This window comes from Ochlerotatus camptorhynchus, unplaced genomic scaffold (genome assembly GCF_037179485.1).
Source record: "Ochlerotatus camptorhynchus isolate MF236.1 unplaced genomic scaffold, CSIRO-AGI_Acam_v1.1 ptg000230l, whole genome shotgun sequence".
Taxonomy (NCBI): Eukaryota; Metazoa; Arthropoda; class Insecta; order Diptera; family Culicidae; genus Ochlerotatus; species Ochlerotatus camptorhynchus.
Genome location: NW_027040720.1, coordinates 2,466,189 through 2,485,040, shown reverse-complemented (window position 1 = coordinate 2,485,040; position 18,852 = coordinate 2,466,189). Strand labels below are relative to the sequence as shown.

The 18,852-nt window shown below is 42.8% G+C and overlaps 1 protein-coding gene across 1 annotated transcript in view; it reads left to right on the top strand.

Annotated features, from left to right (window-relative positions):
* Positions 1–18,852, top strand: part of LOC135704081 (serine/threonine-protein kinase 32A) — a 440,753-nt gene that overhangs the window by 22,871 nt on the left and 399,030 nt on the right. The window contains exon 2 of the mRNA XM_065225510.1: positions 17,864–17,919. Coding sequence (XP_065081582.1) covers positions 17,864–17,919 — 56 coding nt within the window. The remainder of the gene's footprint in view (positions 1–17,863; positions 17,920–18,852) is intronic.

Sequence of the window (18,852 nt, the reverse complement as noted above, 5' to 3'; positions counted from 1 at the left end):
TTCCAATGTAGAATTCTTCTTGATTTTTTTATACGTTTCTGGGTGATTTCTTGCAGTTCATGGAATTGTTCTAAAGATCTCTTATATTCAATGAAGTTCTCCAGATCCTCCAATTTTCCTGCAGTTAATTGAACTGCCTTGGACTTCTTCGGTATTTGCAAAAGCTCCCGTAATTTTAGTAAAGTTTTTGATACATACTATCTTGAAGTTCATGTAGTTCGCGTTTGGTTTTTAACGTTAGCAGTTTAGCTCGTGCCGTGCTCTATGTGTGCATTCTCTTCTTCTCTTTGCTTGCTGCGTGCTGGCGCTCCGCCTCCCGCACGAAAGGCGCTTATCGAGTCTCGTATATCGTCTTCGTGTTTGTGCGATGAGGTTGTGTTTGAGAAAGGCAATCGAAGTGTGCCGTGGCAGCTATTTTAGGCGCGTCTGTTTTCGATCACTAGAATTATCGCTTCTAGTTTAGGCGTTGGTTGCGAGTTGATTCAGCCGGTGGGGGCCTGGTGCCTTTCAGAAAAGTGAACTGATGTCATTATGCAGCGAGTGATTAATGATGAAATGAAATAGCAATACTTTTTTTTGGTGCTGAGATCCACATCATCAGAAAAGCTAGAATGTGTTTCGTAGTTGTTGGGAATTTCCACTGCTGTGTGAGGAAGGAAAAGCGATAGTACTGTTTTTAACACCGGTTGAAGAAGCAGCGGCAGTATATCTATGGGAGCTCTTCGAAATCATCGTACCGGAAAACCAGCTAAAAATCCTCGAACTTCAACGGAAGCGGATTGCTAGGCGGTAGAAGGCGCTCGAGCGACGCATGGAGCTGACACTAATTACACAGGGGCCGAAGTCCAATCGATGGACAAAAGTGGGGAACCGCAGCCGGAGAAGCAGCTTTCGAATGGTCTAGGTGCGGTTCGCAAAGATCCAAAGAAAAGGTTCGCCGAAAATGATCTACAGGACCTGTTCGATCGTTTCAAGGAACTACTGGAAGATTGGAATGGAAGTAAGCCCCTTAAGCCAGTACCAGGAAAGTACACAAGAAACAGGTCACTGCTATCTGCGACTGTCTCGCCCGTCTTTCGTGAAGGATGATGAAGCACTAGAGTCAACCAGATTGGTGATTAAGATCCAGCAGCTAGAGGGGTCAAACACGGAGAGTTTGGAGTGCCGTCGAAGAGTTTACCCAGCATCTCAAAGCGGCCGGGCAGAGCCTAGTTGAAATGCTGCCGTCGTACTATGCCATGGAGTGGGTGGACTACAAGTGACGTGGCCAGTCTGTCGACTTGGAAACATTCGGTGCATTCAAGGAAGACCTCGTAGAGAAGGCGTTGGAAGCAACCTTCGAGAAGGCAGATGCAAAGCAGAAGGGTAAGAAGCGAGATAAACCACAAACGAAGGCTTTCGCCACGGACGGAGATGGTGGCTGGTCAGGCAAGAATAGTGCGGTGTCAGCTGAGAAGAATTCGTCACCCCAACCCCAGCGCTGAGAGTTGAAGTGTTCCATTTGCCAGCAGTCTGGGCATTAAGAAAGAAACACTCGCAAAATAAGAAGAGAACTCTCCAGGGATTCTCGATAGGCTGCGGTTAGAGAGTACGGACTCTTTCGCAGGTGTCTTTGTAGCCACAACTATGCGGAAAGCAAGGATGTACATTGAAGCAGGGTTGCTTCCACTCACTTGCTATAAAAACATATTTTTCGGAATTATGCAATCATTAGATGGTATAATGATATTTTGTACTTGTAAGTAACGAGGAGAGGGTGTAAAGTATGTGTTTAACTCATAAAACCTGTCAATTTTGCTTTCAGAGCGACACAATAAGCGATCTTATGATTCGTGAGCGTTCACTCAGAGTGAGCACTCACGAGTCGTTAAATCGCTGATAGTGACGCACTGAAAGCAATATTGACAGATTTTATGTGTCAAACACATACTCTACGTCCTCATCTTCTAACTTACAAGTACTAACTATCACTATACCATCTCATGATTTCATAATTTCAAAAAACATTTTTTTATAGCAAGTGAGTGGAAGTAACCCTGCATTGAAGCACCACAAATTGCTTCACAACGAACAAAAGGTCGTGCCGCCAGCCACGAGTGGTTCTCCGCAGTCCCCGGCTCCACAACCATGTCAAGAAGGAATCAGCAAACGGTCGCACGACTGCAAAGTTCACAGTACGAGTTCCAGTAACGTTCTGTTTCGCTATCTGCCAGAAATGCTACACGAGAAGAATAGATCCGTTCAAACGTTTGCGTTCTTCGATGAAGGATCGGAACTAATGCTCATTGACCAGGAGTTGACAAACGAACTACAACTTAGAGGTGTTGTACAACAGCTGTGTCTCCAATGGACCGGGGGAACGCAGCGTAATGAGAAAAGTTCTTGTATCGTTAGTCTCGGTATCGCTGGAGTTCACCACCAAGACAAAAATTCCCCCTCGCGACCGTTAGAACGATGAAGGAACTTCTGTTACCGCTTCAAGCCCTAAACGTAGCCGAGATAGGAGAAATTAGTGACGCTTGGCACGCATTCTGATCGGTATGAGGCATGCCTCGATTGGAATGGTCCTGAAATGTAGAGAAGGAAAGTTCGAAGATTGGATAGCCATTAAGACTCGGATTGGATGGACGATCTGTGGAACGCTGAGTGGCAATGACGCTGCAGCTTCAGCACAATGTATGGTTCACATGATCGCTGAGGATCCAGACTCGGACGAACTACTACACCAAGTCATGAAGTCGTACTTCGCACTAGACAGTCTCGGTGTGACGAAAGATTCTAATTTCCGCTGATAATCAACGCGCTCAACAACTTCTTCAATTGTTGACTACATTTGACGGGAGCCGCTACAAGGTGGGACTGCTCTGGTATCACGACAACATACGGTTATCCGACAACCGAGTTATGGCTCTGCGCCGCCATCAACATCTTCAAAAGCGCATGGAGAGAGATCCGGAACTAGTGGAGGCGCTCGATCGTATGATCACTGACTACGGAGCGAAAGGGTATATTTCAGGAAACTCACGTCGAAGGAAATCAACCAAAGCTATTCACGGATTCGGTACCTACCTGTGTTCCCGGTGACAAGGTCAGGCTGGTGTGGGACGCAGCAGCCAAAACGTTTGACGTTTCGCTGAATTCCGCTCTTTTGAAGGGGCCTGACCTACTGTGCTCGCTATTGGTCATCCTGCTTTATTTTCACCAGGGACGAATCGGGCTGACCGGGGACATCCGTGAGATGTTCCATCAGGTGGCGATTTAGGACTCAGACCAGCAATGCCACAGATTCTTCAAAACATAAAAAACCTCAGCGCAGAACGGTTCACAGCGACTCATCCAGTCGCCGTAGAGGCCATTACGAAACGCCAATCCGTAAACGATATGGCGGTGAGCGTACACGAGGAGAGTGAAGCAGTTCGTTAAGTTAAATACGTTCGCTCGCAGGGTGGTTTCGAAAGTCGCAACTGGATAAGCAACTCCAAAAAAGTGCCCGCAGCTCTACAAGAAGGAGCCACTGAGTACAAGGATCTGGATCTCTTGCCCGCGGTACCCATGGAGAAAGTTCTCGGCATGTGGTGTCATACGGAGACGGATGAGTTCATGTTCAAAGTCGGATGGAAACGCTACGATCGACTTCTCCTAACCGGCCAGACACCACCCACCAAACGGGAAATGCTCGGAGTTCTTATGACGATCTTCGACTCATTGGGGCTTGTGTCTCACTTCCTCATATTCTTAAGATCCTGCTTTAATCATTCTGGCGTGCAAATGTACAGTGGGATGAAAAGATCGAAGGGGACCTCTACATGAAGTGGCAACAACGGCGCCGGTGGTGTAGTGGTAAGCGCGATTACCTCTCACCCCAGCAGGCCTGGGTTCAATCCCAGTCGGCGCCACCGGGATAATGTGAGGCATAACATCTCTGATCACGCCTTCCTTCGGATGGGAAGTAAAGCCGTTGGTCCCCGGTTCATAAGTTGATGGGTCGATAGGTAGGGTCCAGGTGTGGGAGCTGCCTTCCTGGCACGTCGGTAGCATTGGTGCTCAGCACGGAAAACAAGATCGACGGAAAAAACAAACCAAAGGAAAAAAAAAGAAGGGCAACAGTGGACGAACATTCTGCCGCAAGTGGAGACATTCAACTTCACACGTTCGTCGAGGCCAGCGAAAAGGGCTTCACTGCGGTGGCCTTTCTTCGCTTTACCTTCAACGGAACCACCATGTGCTCCATAGTCGCTTTGAAGACAAGAGCGCCCTTTCGATCCCTAGACTGAGACGTGCTCCACTGGATAAATTCGGATCACCGTCGCTACTTACTCGAAACCTCCGAACCAGAAGCATGGCGATGGGTTCCCACAAAACTCAACGTGGCTGACGACGGAACTTAGTTTGAAGGAACGTCTGACGTCACTCCGGAGAGCATGTGGTTTACTGGTCCGGACATTCTATGGCTCCCGGAATCGAAGTGGCCTCAAACACTTCCACTGCCTCGGAGATGGACTACCCCATGGCTAAAAAAATCCTCAATAAACCTTCACTACGCACGCCAATAGCCACCGAACTGCGCCCCCACTTGCTGCTACATCGCACTGCACGCCTATCCGCGTAATCAAATTCTCGAGCTGGAGATGCTCTTGTCTTCTGATACGTATCCAACCTGCGGCTAAGGGTGAAACGTTTATTCTTGGACCGCTTTCCACGGTGGAGCTTTGCAAAGCCAAAGAATATTTGTTCCGCATCGCACAGTACCAGGGCTTCCCAGATGATGTATCCACCCTGGAGCAAACACGTTCAACTGGATCCGTGAAGTTGCTTCCAAAAACCAGCCTGCTATACCAGTTAGAGCCTCGACTGGGCGAAAGTATAGTCGCTATATTCATAGTCTGGCGAATAGAATCTCGGGAACCAATTGAGCTGTCAAATAGCGGAACCAATCGAGCAAATCACGACCAACAACAGAAAAGAGCTCATCAGATATTGCAAACAAAACTTCGGGAACCCTTTTCTCGTGACTCAAGGCTCGCCTACGCAAACTAACACCATCTCTGGGTTGAGGAAAGTTTTCTCTATCCGATGATGCCGGTAATTTGTGTTCGATTGGCGAGGAAAGAATATTCAACGTTTTGTTTATAAAAGTTGATAGTACCTTTTCAACTGTTGGTCTAAAATATATTGAATTGGTTCCGCTTTTTGATAGATCGAAATTCTATCCGCCAGACTATGAATATAGCGACTATAGGCGAAAGAGGAGTACTGCGGATTGGCGCATGTCAGTTTGCCACCGATGACGCCAAACAATTCATAATCCTGCCCGGTGACCACATCATTACCCTGATAATAAAGCACTATCACCACCGTAATCATGCAACCGTCATCAACGAGCTGAGGCATCGGTTTCATATTCCTCGTTTCCGTGTCGGCTTCGCCAAAGCCCGCAAAAGCTGCTAACGCTGTAAGAACGAGACAGTCATACCTTGCCCTCCAATCATGGCAGAATAGAACTACACGTGGAAAGTGTAGCATCCAAACTCGGAGAATCGGGCTCCCGGAAGGCAATGAAAATCGACACCGAACTATGGAACCGAATCTGCGTTGTAAATTTTGGAGGTTAGATTCAACTTCAACCGAGCCACTCACGGCAAACACGATATATCACTGAATGATAACTTTATGAACACTTGCAATTAAATTTCAGCACACAAATGATCAAATTTAAAGCCAAAATGCGCTTACGAAGAATACGCAGCAACACAAAAACACGTCAGCTTTCTAGCGCGGCCTACTGCTATTGGCGTTGACGGCACCGTCGAAAAATTTGCTCTTCCACCAAATATAGACAGTTTCTTATGGGAATTTTCGGTGGAGTGAAAGGATAGTACAAAGTCTGCCATATTTCACGCACAGTCTGACGTTTGCTTAGGGATTTTCTCATAGGAGTAAAGCTATTCATTGTTGTCAAGAATCAATGCGTGCACGTGCGTGAAAACACTTCAAGTTCCATTTTCTGGTAACTATTGACGCTTTCACTACAGTATACCTCCGCTCATCCGACAAACTCATGTCCGGATTATCGGGTTTTGACTCGCTAATCCGACTGTCAAATCCGTACTAAAAATGAAAGCAAACAGCACAAATCTGAAAATTGACAGCACATGGGCCAGTGAGTGATGCAATACAACGAAGACAGTTTTACGAAAGCCCAAGCTTTGTACATCAACGGTGTCTTCATAGAGAACAGGAGCTGATCGATTGATGAATGCTTCCAACGCTGAATTATCGACGTCTAGGTGTATCAAAGGCTCGGATGTCTCGGTGCACTGCACTCTAGTGCGGCGGCTTCGATCGCCAGCACAAGGTCAAGCAGCCGATAGTTTCTGTTTGGTACCGAATTAATTTGCGATAAACCATGCAGGCTGAAACCATCCAAAAGAGCACAGTTGAAAGCAGGCATGTACGACCGAAGAACGACAATGTTTGGAAGATCATACGTGGACGTATTCCAAACAAGTCCAGACTGTTTGTAGTCGCCAAATATCCGAGCAAGATCGTTTTGATGTAATCGGGACCATACAGCACCAATGGAACTGGTATGGTTCTCAACGCAGCTCAAATTAGAGAAAGGCTGACCGGAGTAGGATCGAGACGCCACTACCACGTGATTTGGCACTGTTCATTCGGTTACGGTCATCGTGAAAAACTGATAACATACTGCCAAATAATTGTGCTGAAAGAATTCGATCATCTAGCCAGGTCTCGGTAAGAACTATTGCATCGTAGTTGGACTCAACAGCAGTCAAGAATAAGTCGTCAATCTTAGTTCGCAGGCCACGAACATTTTGATAACACAGGGGGAGAGGTAGCTCATCGATTCTTCCGGTTCGCCTCCTAGCATCGTGCTATAAGGTACCAGGCGATAACCAGGGTAGTTGATCGATAGCTCGATGACGTAATTTCGTTGACGTATGCAATGGGAAATTCTCATAGCAGGCGTTGACGATGGGACGTTGTCGAGTTGTTGAATAGCAACTATCGTGGTAACTCACCGATTACCTGTCGATCTGCCAAATTTGGAAAGACGTCTGCATTGTCTCTCATAATAATATTCCACCCACTATATCACAAGAAATTGCGAGTAGCTGAGTGGAATGGAGATAAGTTAAGCATTGGGTACAGGACCAAGTCTTCCCTGGGTGGTGCCAAAAGATGAGCACAATAGAATCATCAAGTTGCCATAAGGCACGGAATGAGACTATTGCATGGCTGGGTAGTCAAAGTCTTCCATTCGTTAGTCATTTCAGGTGGATTAGAACAGGTTTAGGTGGGCGTTGGCCAGATTTGGATTTTTCTGATGTAATCCTGGATAGGACCCTGTCATTGAACGTCGCGTGAAAGTGGAACTTAATGAAGGCCTAAGTACTTTTTCGTAGTTTTTAGTTTTCGGCAGGCTTCCTGAAATCTCGTGAGCACAGAGAAGAGACAGTGTGCTTTGCGCTACCTAATTTCGTACCCCTCTCAGCTATGGTGAGCTGTGTGAAGTAAACGAACGAGGCACAAGGGAAATGAGCGAGCCTTGTATCAATACATGCGAGTTTCTGTTGCGACGTGCATAGCGATGTCTCGTCTCTTGCCGGGTCGAGCGGGGAGCATGGGCTGCGTGTACATGAAACAGCTCGTGTGCATTTTCTCGTGAGCTCGTCTCGCGTACTTTTCTCGTGCTGGAAGATTGGTTGTTTACGCAGTACGGTGTATTTTTATTAAGAAAGTTAGAAGGATTAGTAATGTCAATTTAAAACCACTATCTAATTTGCTTATCCTTGACAGAAGTCTGCACATTGTAGACAAAATACGCGTATCTGTCAAGGATAAGCAAATAAGGTAGTGGAATTAAATGAAAATTACTAATCCTTCCCGCATAAACAATAACCATAAGAAGCGCCTAAACACCAATTCGGGATATCATCCCTAGTTTATTTGGTATGGTCGTACTATTTATGATATCGGTAAAGTATGGTTCCCGTTTATTAGGGTTCTCTTTTTCTTTATACAGGAATTCCACTAAGATGCTCACATTCGGCAAAATTTTTTATTTTTATTTTATTTTATTATATTTTTTGGCAGTAGGCTTCGCATATGGACAAATTTACTTCACCAAAAACTGTTTTTTTCTGACACGTTTGGATTTTTTTATATTGGAAATCCAAGCGAATCAGTTTTTCCTTATAAGGATTAGATAGATTCCTGAAAAAAAATTACATACACGCACTTAGAGTAAACCACACTATCCCAATCCAACTTTTTTTTTCTTCATCTTTCATGATGAGATATAAACAATATTTTTGTACACTTAGATTTTTTGCCAAAATGGGCCGAGCAGCTCGGCTTTTTATATTGCTGGATCTCAGTGAAAAACTTGCCGAGATTCAGCTAACAAACATAAATGATATCCAGCAAAATAAAATGCCGAGCTGCTCGGCCCATTTTGGCAAAAAATCTAAGTGTACAAAAATATTGTTTATATCTCATCATGAAAGATGAAGAAAAAAAAGTTGGATTGAGATAATGTGGTTTACTCTTGGGTTTACTTCTTTGCACGTCGATAGAAGCTTTTGGTTTATTATTTGCAAGGTTATTTGTGCGATTTAGTTTCAAAATATCATTAAAATAATTTTAAAAGATCGAAAAAAGGAAAACAAACTGTGCAATATTCAGCTTAGTAACAGATTTCTCTATTTTTACACCATGCGTTAACCAACCTGCCACAATACAATTGAAGAGTTGGATTTTTTTCCCTAATTTCTCAGATCATAAATTTTTATTCTATTTAGGGAGCTTTAATATATCCGACGAGTTTAATGATTTTCCTGATTATTAAAAACGTTAGTCTGAGATTTTAACATGTTCTAACCAATCGTTATCTTGATTTTTGTAAATCACATAATAATGGACTGCTTTATGTCTAGTGTCTGTGATTTGTTACATATTTTCTATATATAGTTTATATAATCACATAAAGCATTGCATTCTAACTAAAAAAGCAACAAACCGAACAATTGTGGTTGCTCAACAAATTTACATTTTGTACAGAATTTAAATTGGTTACTCTCATTCAACTTTGTGATATTAGTAGGAGAGTTGCATTTATCTAATAAGTGCTCTGAAGACACAAAGATGATTAGACGGAAACCGCACCTTTATCACACTTTGTTAAAACGCGCCTATTTGTTTGGTGTGAAATGCGAAATATATGTTCAAGCTAGAATAGACTCTCACTAGCCATTTAGATCTTAGCTAGCGGGTTTTTTTTTTCACATTGACACTTTGCATCAAAAATTCAACAAAAGCAGACCTAAATTTCACCAGCACAGAAGCTATGAAGACTTGAAATCCTCTCTGCAGAAATCATAGACTCTAAAGACATGAAGAACACTGGAACTCTTTTCCTGTCCTTTGTTGGATGAAGAGTGATGTGGCACATATTGAGCGGTCAGATTTGATTTGCAATATCAGAAAATCTTACGTAAGTACTTTTAATACCAAAGAGTTGGAGGTAAAAGCCTTCATGACAAGCATTTGCTGCCCTTAGGTCCGTATTACTGTAGAACCCCACGCACGATTCACTCAGAACCTGTATCTCTGAAGTGCATCAGAAGCCACCATCATAGCGGTAGTCATTTGATGTCTGAAGGCATTACATCAGAATACGTCATCGAACTTTCAACGAGTCATCGAAAGTCTTTGTTAACAAGCTCATAATTTACAACATTGTTGGAGCAACATTAGAGCATTTTAAATCAAACCGTTCTAAAGCCCTTTCCTCACAAATCGAATGCCGCCCACGCAAACTATCAGCATCATCGAGTAGGGGAAAGTTTCCCCTTAACGATTATGCTGTTGGTTTGCGTGGGCAGCTTTTGCTTTGTGAAGAAATGGTTTTACAACGGTACTATTGTTGCTCCAGATTGTTAGTATTGGAACCATGAAAATAGATGTATCTTCCCAAAATTATGCTGGATATATAATTATGAACCGTACTGAATCTAAATCCACACACCTCATATGTTTTCCATAAGTTGTACGGATTTCGGTCCCACACGGTAAGTTGATTCGGCCATGTCCGATTGTCCCTTATGTTTTGCAAATAAATGAAACTGGGTTATCCAATTAAATATTATTCAAGTTTGCCATTTTTGAAAGCAAAATTCATTTATTCATGTTTAGTAGAGAAAGAAACAGTTCTTAAAAAAAAAACTTAAAAATTAAAGAAATCAAGTATAAAATTCACATTTTCTTTTTAGGTCTTATTAAAATCCACTTTCTGCAGAAGCTCCTGGTTAAGACGAATGAACAAGATATTCCGTAGATTTTCCTCGCTTAGTAGTGTCCGGTGTTTAAAAATCAACGCCAATACGCTGAACGAACGTTCCACGCTGACCTGTGTACAAGGTATCGCCAAAAGTGCAGAAACCAAGTTATACAACTCCGGTTTTGTGCTTCTGAAACGATACCACCATTCTAAAATAGAATTCTCTTTATTCTCCGGTAGTTTCAGCCGTGGCATTCTAGAGAGATCGCTGAACTCATTCATAATGTGTATGTCCTCCAATGTATTGTTCGACTCATCGAGGGTATTGAGATATGCCTCAAAAGGGTCTTCGGGTTGTGTATTTGGTTGCTCATTACCAGTCGAAGACGAAGCAGCAGTGTTACCAATTTGGCAGCGACCAGCAATAGCTTGGATGGTTTCCCACGTTTGCTTGATGAACTCCTGAAAAAGGGAAATTTATTGGTTACATAAACACAACAAACGAAAAAAAAGGTGGAATTACCAATGCTACGATTCTCTCTTCATCTGTTATGAACGGACTGTTTCGAAAATTAATTCGCTGATCGACAAATATTGCAGCCAAGAAAGATCTGTTACTCATCAGAACGACACGCCTTTTGTCCATCTTTTCAGCGATAACCTTAGATATTTCGTTATTTGCACTTCTCACATGGAATGTACATTTTTCCCAGATTAAGAAAAAGTCGCCAAAAGTTATCTGAGAGTTTTGGAGCTGTAATGTAGCATCTGCTACTGGTTTGAAAGCGTGGATGAAACACTCTTAAAAGTTCCACATATTATCGCCAATGATCTGCTCCTCTCCATCTGCTAACGTCAAAATAAAATCCTTTTCTTTGGTGAGAGATTGTACCATCGTGTATGTACTATTCCATCTCGTAGGACAGTCTAGCTTTGGCTTACTCCGCTTGCTCACAGCAAATAGCTTTTTATACGGTAACTTACGCAGAGTTTTCACAACTTTCCGAATATCCAGCAGTTGTTCCTTCATTTTAGTCTCCTTTAGAGTATCACTCACGGCTAGCTGTAGTGTATGTTCTGCGCATCGCACTCCTTCAAGAATAGGCTCTATCAGTTGCATTTTCCGATCAACACATTCATCCTCTTGATTTTCCACACCACAATTTTCCTCTTCATCGTCTTCCTCTTCCTCGATGTTTGCGTCATCGAAAAATCCAGAGCCGTTAAGTTCCAGTTCCTGTGTCATCTTCAAACGGTTTATTGTAGCACGCATGTTCTGAGCATTATCTGTCGTAACCGTTAGTAGTCGGCGGATATCGATCCCATACGGCGTCAGGGTTTTAAGCACTTCTTCCGTGAGGTTTGCTGCAGTGTGTCTATCATGAAGCTCAATTATTTTGAGAGTACGTATCCTTATAGTTTTTTTTGTCAACAAACTGGATATTTATTCCCAAAAACTCTCGGTCCATTCGGGTAGCTGCATGCATCTTGAGACAAACCATTTTACAGGCAATTTCATTTGTGATCATAAGTTGGATTTGATCTGCCACCTTTGACAATACCTCACGTATTGAATCCGGGTCCAAGTGTTTTGTCAACTTAAGTCCCTCCTCAATTGGCCTTACGATGTTTTGAAACGCAGGATATTTGAGCATATTCAAGGGAAGACCATTTACGGTTACAAGTTCGACCATTGATGAAATATAGGTTTTATGGTCGATTCGTACCTCAATCTTTGAAATTTTTCTCGAAGGACCAGCGTCACCTTGATCATCATCATCCAGCAGCCCTCGTCGATGGTAACTGAATTTCCTCAGGTCAGTTAACTTTTTGTTGCACAACAAACAAATCGCCTCTTTTGCGGCGATATTTATATTGAACAGTTCTTCATCACTGACAATTCTACGTGCCATCTTTCAGAGAAAAAAAAAAAACTGACACGAAAAGCACAACTTCTTCCGACAGCACAAAATATTATTTTGTGGCGAAAAGGTACGCGAGAAAATCTCACGAGCTCTAACGCGCGAGCTGTCTTAAGTACATGCAGCACAAATACCTCTCTCGTGTCGGAAAGCGACGAGACATTCTCAAACACCTCACAATTATTTACGAATGAGAAGCAAAAGAGCAAAAACCAACTCGTATGTGATATGCCCGGGCGCAGCGTTAATAGAGAGAAAAGTGGAGAGAGAGAGTCAAAATGTTCTCATCACTTGAAACTGATGCGCGTGTGCAGGAAGTCTGGTTTTTCGGATTTGAAAGATCGTCGGTTACAGTGGCCTGCTTACTGAGCAGAAAAACGCTGTTCCAGGTCCTTACATATCAAAGAGATTTATGGTAAAATCGCTTGTGTATCGTGTATTTTGCGAAACACGTTGTTGTCGTTGGTTCCGGGTTTGAATGGATACACAAATTTGAGCAACGGTATTATGTGATATGAGGGGCTCGGTGGCCTTAGAGCAACCGTTTTTGCTTACTGAGCAGAACATCATGAGTCCAATCTCAGGCCCATCCACATTCAAGATTCGTCAATCGTTTTATTTGTTAATATGACTACATGCAACTCGGTGATTAAAAAGGTGCTCGTCTGCCTAGTGGCAAACGTTTTTGCTTACTGAGCAGAAGACCGTGGGTTTAGTCCCAAGCTCCTTCGCGTTATATGATCGTTAGGACATCAATTCACCTTATCGTTTACCAAAACGAACCCTGCTGCAAACCCAACCCTCTTATCCAACATCCCAATGATTCCTCGTGGAAGTGCAGAGGTGTTCTCGGCTTCCATCAAAGCGAGTGTCATGTCAACACAATCCTTCCCATTCCTTTCTTGACCTGTGTTCGGGCGCGGCCAGTGCTGGTATTGCCTAATTTAAGATCACCAGTTTTTACACATTGAGGATTATTGCTAGTCCCAAGCATCGTATATTGGTTCTCTGTGTAATTACAGCTGATCTGGCAGTAACAGAGTAGCAACCGTGGGCGATCAATCAAGCTCAAGCTAAAGCTCAAGCTCACGAACATTTTGATAACACACCACAAGTTCATCGGATCACATAGTTTGGCAATCGGAAAGGCTGTCTGTGTCAGTCTATGATGAAGAAGATGTTGCGCTGAAACATAGAGGCTAATCAAGCGAGGAATTGATTTCAATAAAGAGGTTTAGATGACTGTCGAATACGAACAATCGTCACCTAGTTCCCATAACTGGTTCCAAACGACAGCAAGCAACGATGGTTTGTTGATGTTTGAAGCCAAATTCACATATGGAAAGTCCATGAGTTTGTATAAGCAGGTGAATTTGTCGTCTCTTTCATTCTCCGACCGTTGAAATGGGTGACAGAGTTTGACGTCACACTCTTTCAACCATTTAAATAGCGGGAGAACGAAAGAAACGACTAATTCAGTAGACATTACCTATTTACATCTCATTGATGAATGATCAGTAGACCGATTTGACAGCACATCCCGCCCCTGATACTTGCCTTAACCGTTCTCAACCACAGGACCAGAACGACTGGCAAGACAACTGTCGGCAAGACAAACGTGCGCACGTATCGTCGTATATGGATGCCCACCCAACCCATCAATGTTAGACCAAGGGGGGGAGGTGGCTGTCAAATACGAACAATGGTCGCCTATCTCGCATAACTGGTTCCAAACGTAAAAAAACTCATAAGAAACCTACAGGGTTTGTTTACGTTTGGAACCAATTTCATACAAGAATGATCAGTAGGCTGATTTGACAGCACGTCCCACCCCAGAGTTAGACACCGGGGTGCTAAGCTTTGCCGTTCCCGGCTTGCTGCATCGTCGTGGGATTCATCAGGAAGAAACACAAGAGCACAGCAGAGATAGAAGGTAGTTACGCACACAAGAATAGGACTAGGTAGAGAAAGATCATAAAGAGGAGTAGAAAGATAAAAGCGATGGAAATTTCGTGAACACGCTAACTTTTACTCATTAATGAGTAAAAAAATACCCATTTTGAAGAAAAGTGGCTTAACTCATTAATGATTAAACAATTTTACCCATTAATGAGTATTTGTTACCCATTAATGATTAACAATTACTCATTAATGGGTAACAGATACTTATTAATGGGTAAAAAATTTACTCATTTAATGAGTTAAGCCACTTTTCTTCAAAATGGGTCTTTTTCAACCATTAATGGGTACTTTCAAGTTAGCGTGAAAGCACGCTCTAGTTATAATAAAATCTAAGCTTACCGTTTTCCGTTGTGAAATAAATGTTTGATTTGATTTCGATGTAATGTTGTCCTATTAAAAATTAGAATCAGTGTTCACTCGGCTGTCGACAAAAGCAGGCCACTCTCGATGTGTGCTACGCGATCGTCTGTTTTCTCGGCAGCAACCATTGTGTGGTCCTACTCATTGTTCTTCATCAGCAGTTCTTTCGGTCGATGCGTCGTCGACTTTGGAAAGCAACCGTTTCGTGATGAGTGTGTGAGTGCTGACCACGTTTTGCGTCCATTGTTGCAATGGACGCGCTCTGACCCTCGTTGGCGTACAACAATTTGCCATACAATGAAACTACTGGAAGCGGCTCCAGTTCTGATGGAAGAGGCTTTTTGGATAGCGGAAGATAAAGTGTTTATTGTATTGTACCTTTTGACTATAGTTTTAAGATGTATTGTAAAGTGACCAAGAATCCTCGGCTCTGTAAAGTTAATTCGGTTGAGCCTTATCAAATAAATTGATAAACAAAAATAAAAATTAGAATGAGAGGAAGAAAGTGTCTTCACGTTGTTTCGGGTCCGTATAATTCGGTTGTTGTCTTCCACGTGGTCGGAGTTTGACTTTATGTTGCGTACCTCTTTTGCTGCAACTGCGCCTCTGGTGGAAATAGGTGGAACTACCGATGAGGAAAGCTTGACGTGTAACGTCGTTTTAGGTTTGTGTGCTTTGGGGAAATATTTCGAGGTGTGAGAGATTATGCTGTTTTTGCAATAAGGGTTCCTACCCGTTCAAATTCGGTGGTAGTGAAGCTGGCTCGATCTCTTCTTTTTACGAAGATTACTCTTGTACTCGCCCTGGGGCAGTCTCATCCGGGCAAACTCAACATGATATGCGGTCTCCTTTACCGGAGTGGCGCTTAAGCCGCATACTTATCCGAGATCGACCAGTGACGGCTACAACTCGTCACACATCCAGAACAAGTTCGGACTTGAGTGGATAATGTTCATAAAATCCTTGTTCAGCTTCTTATTCGCACTCATGAATTCCTCATGAACTTCTGATTCTTCTGAAAGTAATGACTCATGGCAAGGGTCGACGAAACCGACCAACTGCTGGAGGATAATCTCTCAACTTCCAAATTAACCTGAATCTGTTAAAATCAAATACATTTAAAATACTAACAGTACAGTAGAGCTATCCACAAAGCGCATCGCAAACGTATACACTAGGGTGCCATTAAATGTTTGGGAAAAAATAACTGTTTTACCTCGGAACTGGTTCTTCCTTCCAGGATTGGTTTCTTGGTTGAAATTAGATTGGGCGCAGAAATTTCTTCCTTATGCGGTGAGTAATGGGATCCAATTCAGCACACAACACAATTACAGTTTATTTTTGTTACATTAATAGTCTGTACATTTAAACACTTTATTTAAAATCACCTCATTAAACATTGAACATTTATTCCAACTAACTACATCTATTACAAAATTAAAAACTGGTCCGGTGACCGTCTGCTCATCGAGCTGGCCTTTTTGTATCTAATAATTAAAAATGAAACCTAATTCTATGCCTTCTCAGTTCTTGACCTATCACAAAAGTGCATATGCAATTAATTTTACATGGTCTTCTCTTAGTCTGTTGTAGTGGTGGAATCGTGCTTACAATTCAATCCTCCAGACGGTGACAGTACAACACGTTCCACAGTCCCATGCAGCATTCGGTTGTGGAATTTGATGTTGAACGCACGGTTGTGATTAATTTTTTGTATTGCTCCTCAACAGTAACCATCCAATTTTTCAAACTTACCATATAGAAAATGACCCTTGCCTCAAAAAAATACCATATGCTAAATTTGGGTTCAGTCGGACATGATTTGTCGTGGCACAAAATCCCCAAAGTTTGAACTTTTTTCATCTGAAAAATCTCCCGAGGTAAGGGCAGTGGGAACATAAAGGAAGATCTTGAAAATATGGAGAACTTCAAGAAAGTCTTAAGAACTTCAAAGCGGTTCCTTTAGCTGCAAAAAATGTGCAGAAACTTTCAAGAAGTTCTTGGAATTTCGAGAAAGTAAGTCAAAGACATTCAGAGATGTGGAGTGAATTTGAGGAAAACTGTGCAAACATTTAAGAAGCACCAAGTACCTCAGGAAAGCTAGATCTAGAGATCTTTGGTGAATTTCAGAGATCTTAAGGGCAGTTCCAATAGCTGCATGAAAGTTCAGACTTTTGGATGAGTTCAAAAATCTATAAGCGTGAGATTAGATAAATTCAGGACAGCTCCATGTTCTTCAGGAAAAAATACGAGTACCCTCCAGATATGCCGAGAATTTCAAATGGGTTATTGCACTTTTTAAACTGACAGTTTCCAGATTATCGAGTGTCGGATGAGCGGAGGGTCACGTTGATTGGGTACTCACGGCCCATGACGGAAATGTCCGGTTATACAAGAGACTCGATAAGTTTGAAAAGTAATTTGTGTAGCAATTTCCCGGAATGAATTTAATGAAAGGCACATTGGAACAGAAATAGGATAGAATTCGGGGTATAAAATTAACATTCATCAAATAGGCAATTTTTCCCCCCAAGGGAAGGGATGACAAATGTAGGGCAAAATTTTCCGGACAACCTAATCGTATTCAAATACTCTCCCAGTGAGACGATCCGCAACATATGACCGGCCCCAATCAATTTCGTCATTCATCCTCTTGTGCCAGTAAAGCGATTCCGCATACTCAAGGGTACATTTATTAGCTCCGGATCCATCTGCTCCTCCGGCAGTCGATCGTAAACTCACACACAGCACTATAATAATATGCTGTCTCACACTACGGCAACAGACATACATATCTCTATCTAGTACTCTTTTTATTCCCATCAAACTCGAAGCCCATTTCCTACTCCTATAGCGCCATCCGGGGCCGTCACAAAATGACACGGGTCGTACTTTCTTCGCCTTGGGTCCTCCTTCTCGCTGCTCTCCATAGTACTAAGTAATCGGCATGGGCTAAGAATCGACCGTTCGTTGCGAAGAAAATCTTCTGAAATCTTTTCGATGTTATGTCAACAAGCGGCATCCACTTTGCCCGGAATCCCTGTGGCTAGGAATATTGGTTGGGCTGTCCGCCTCCCTCACTCCTCGTTGTCATAATCATCATCATCATCGTCATCATCAACAACGGAAGCTCATAGGAATGGAATTTCATGGCAAATCTGGACTGTGGAGGCGGAAAGGCCTTCTACTTGAAATGAATTTTAATGATTTTGTTGCAAACTTGTCCGGGCCCGGGAAGGGATTTCAGCGCTTAAGCGACGGTTCTTATCAACATTTTTAATGACGGAATTTTATTTTATCCCAATTCTACTTGCAGTTAACTTTGACCACTTTCAAATTCTGAGGAACATCGGAAAAGGGAGCTTCGGAAAGGTAAGCATTCATTATTGGCTATTGATATACAATCAGTTGAAGCGTTTATGTCAATCACGTGTATGAGAAATGGGGGAGCGAATGTCACATCGGCGAATTTTCCTAACGAAGTTCGTTATCGTAATTGATCCGTCAGCACATCATCATCATCATCATCATCCTTAATAATCATTCCGACTGAATGGAAGTGAGCAAGTTCAAAAGCAAAACATTTACCGAAGCAAACAAGCAAAACAGGCGAATGTGTGTGTGTGTGTGTGTGTGAGTATGTGTAAGTGAATATTTGCGGATGAAAGCTGAAGCGCTTGTCATAATTTGTGTCTAATTTGGTTGGATCAAACAGTACAAAGGTCGGATGGAACACCGAACCCCTTGGAAGGAGGAAGTGGATAAGGGTGCAGGAAATTGGAAATGGTTCACATGCTTTCCTTTGAAATTGAAGCGTGTGACTTTTCCATGCGGCCCATGTCTGTTTGCTCATCATTTTCTTGGACATACCGGATGCGTGATAATGTTCGCACCATCGTACAAAGAAGGTTCCCGTTTCACCTGTTCATACAATGCCTTGGTTTTTTTTTGCATGCACGTAACCTATAGCTCATAAAGTAGTTGGCTGTGTATAAAAGAAAATGATTTACTTAGTTTGACAGTTGCACCATGACGAAGTGGCAGCGTATTCATGATTTTTCCCACGCGCAAATGTCGCAAAAAGACATTTCAATCGCCGTGGGAGTGTCCCGGTGGACCGTCAAAAGGGTTTTAGACCGAGAAAAGAAAGGACAACTATCCGCGAAGGTTGCCACAGGTCGTCCGAGGTCAGCTCGGGTTCCGAGGGTTATCGCTGCTATAATAAGGAAGATTCGGGTGAATCCAGTGCGTTCAATAAGGAAAATGGCAAAGGAACACGGGATCAGTGACTTTACGGAACGGAAG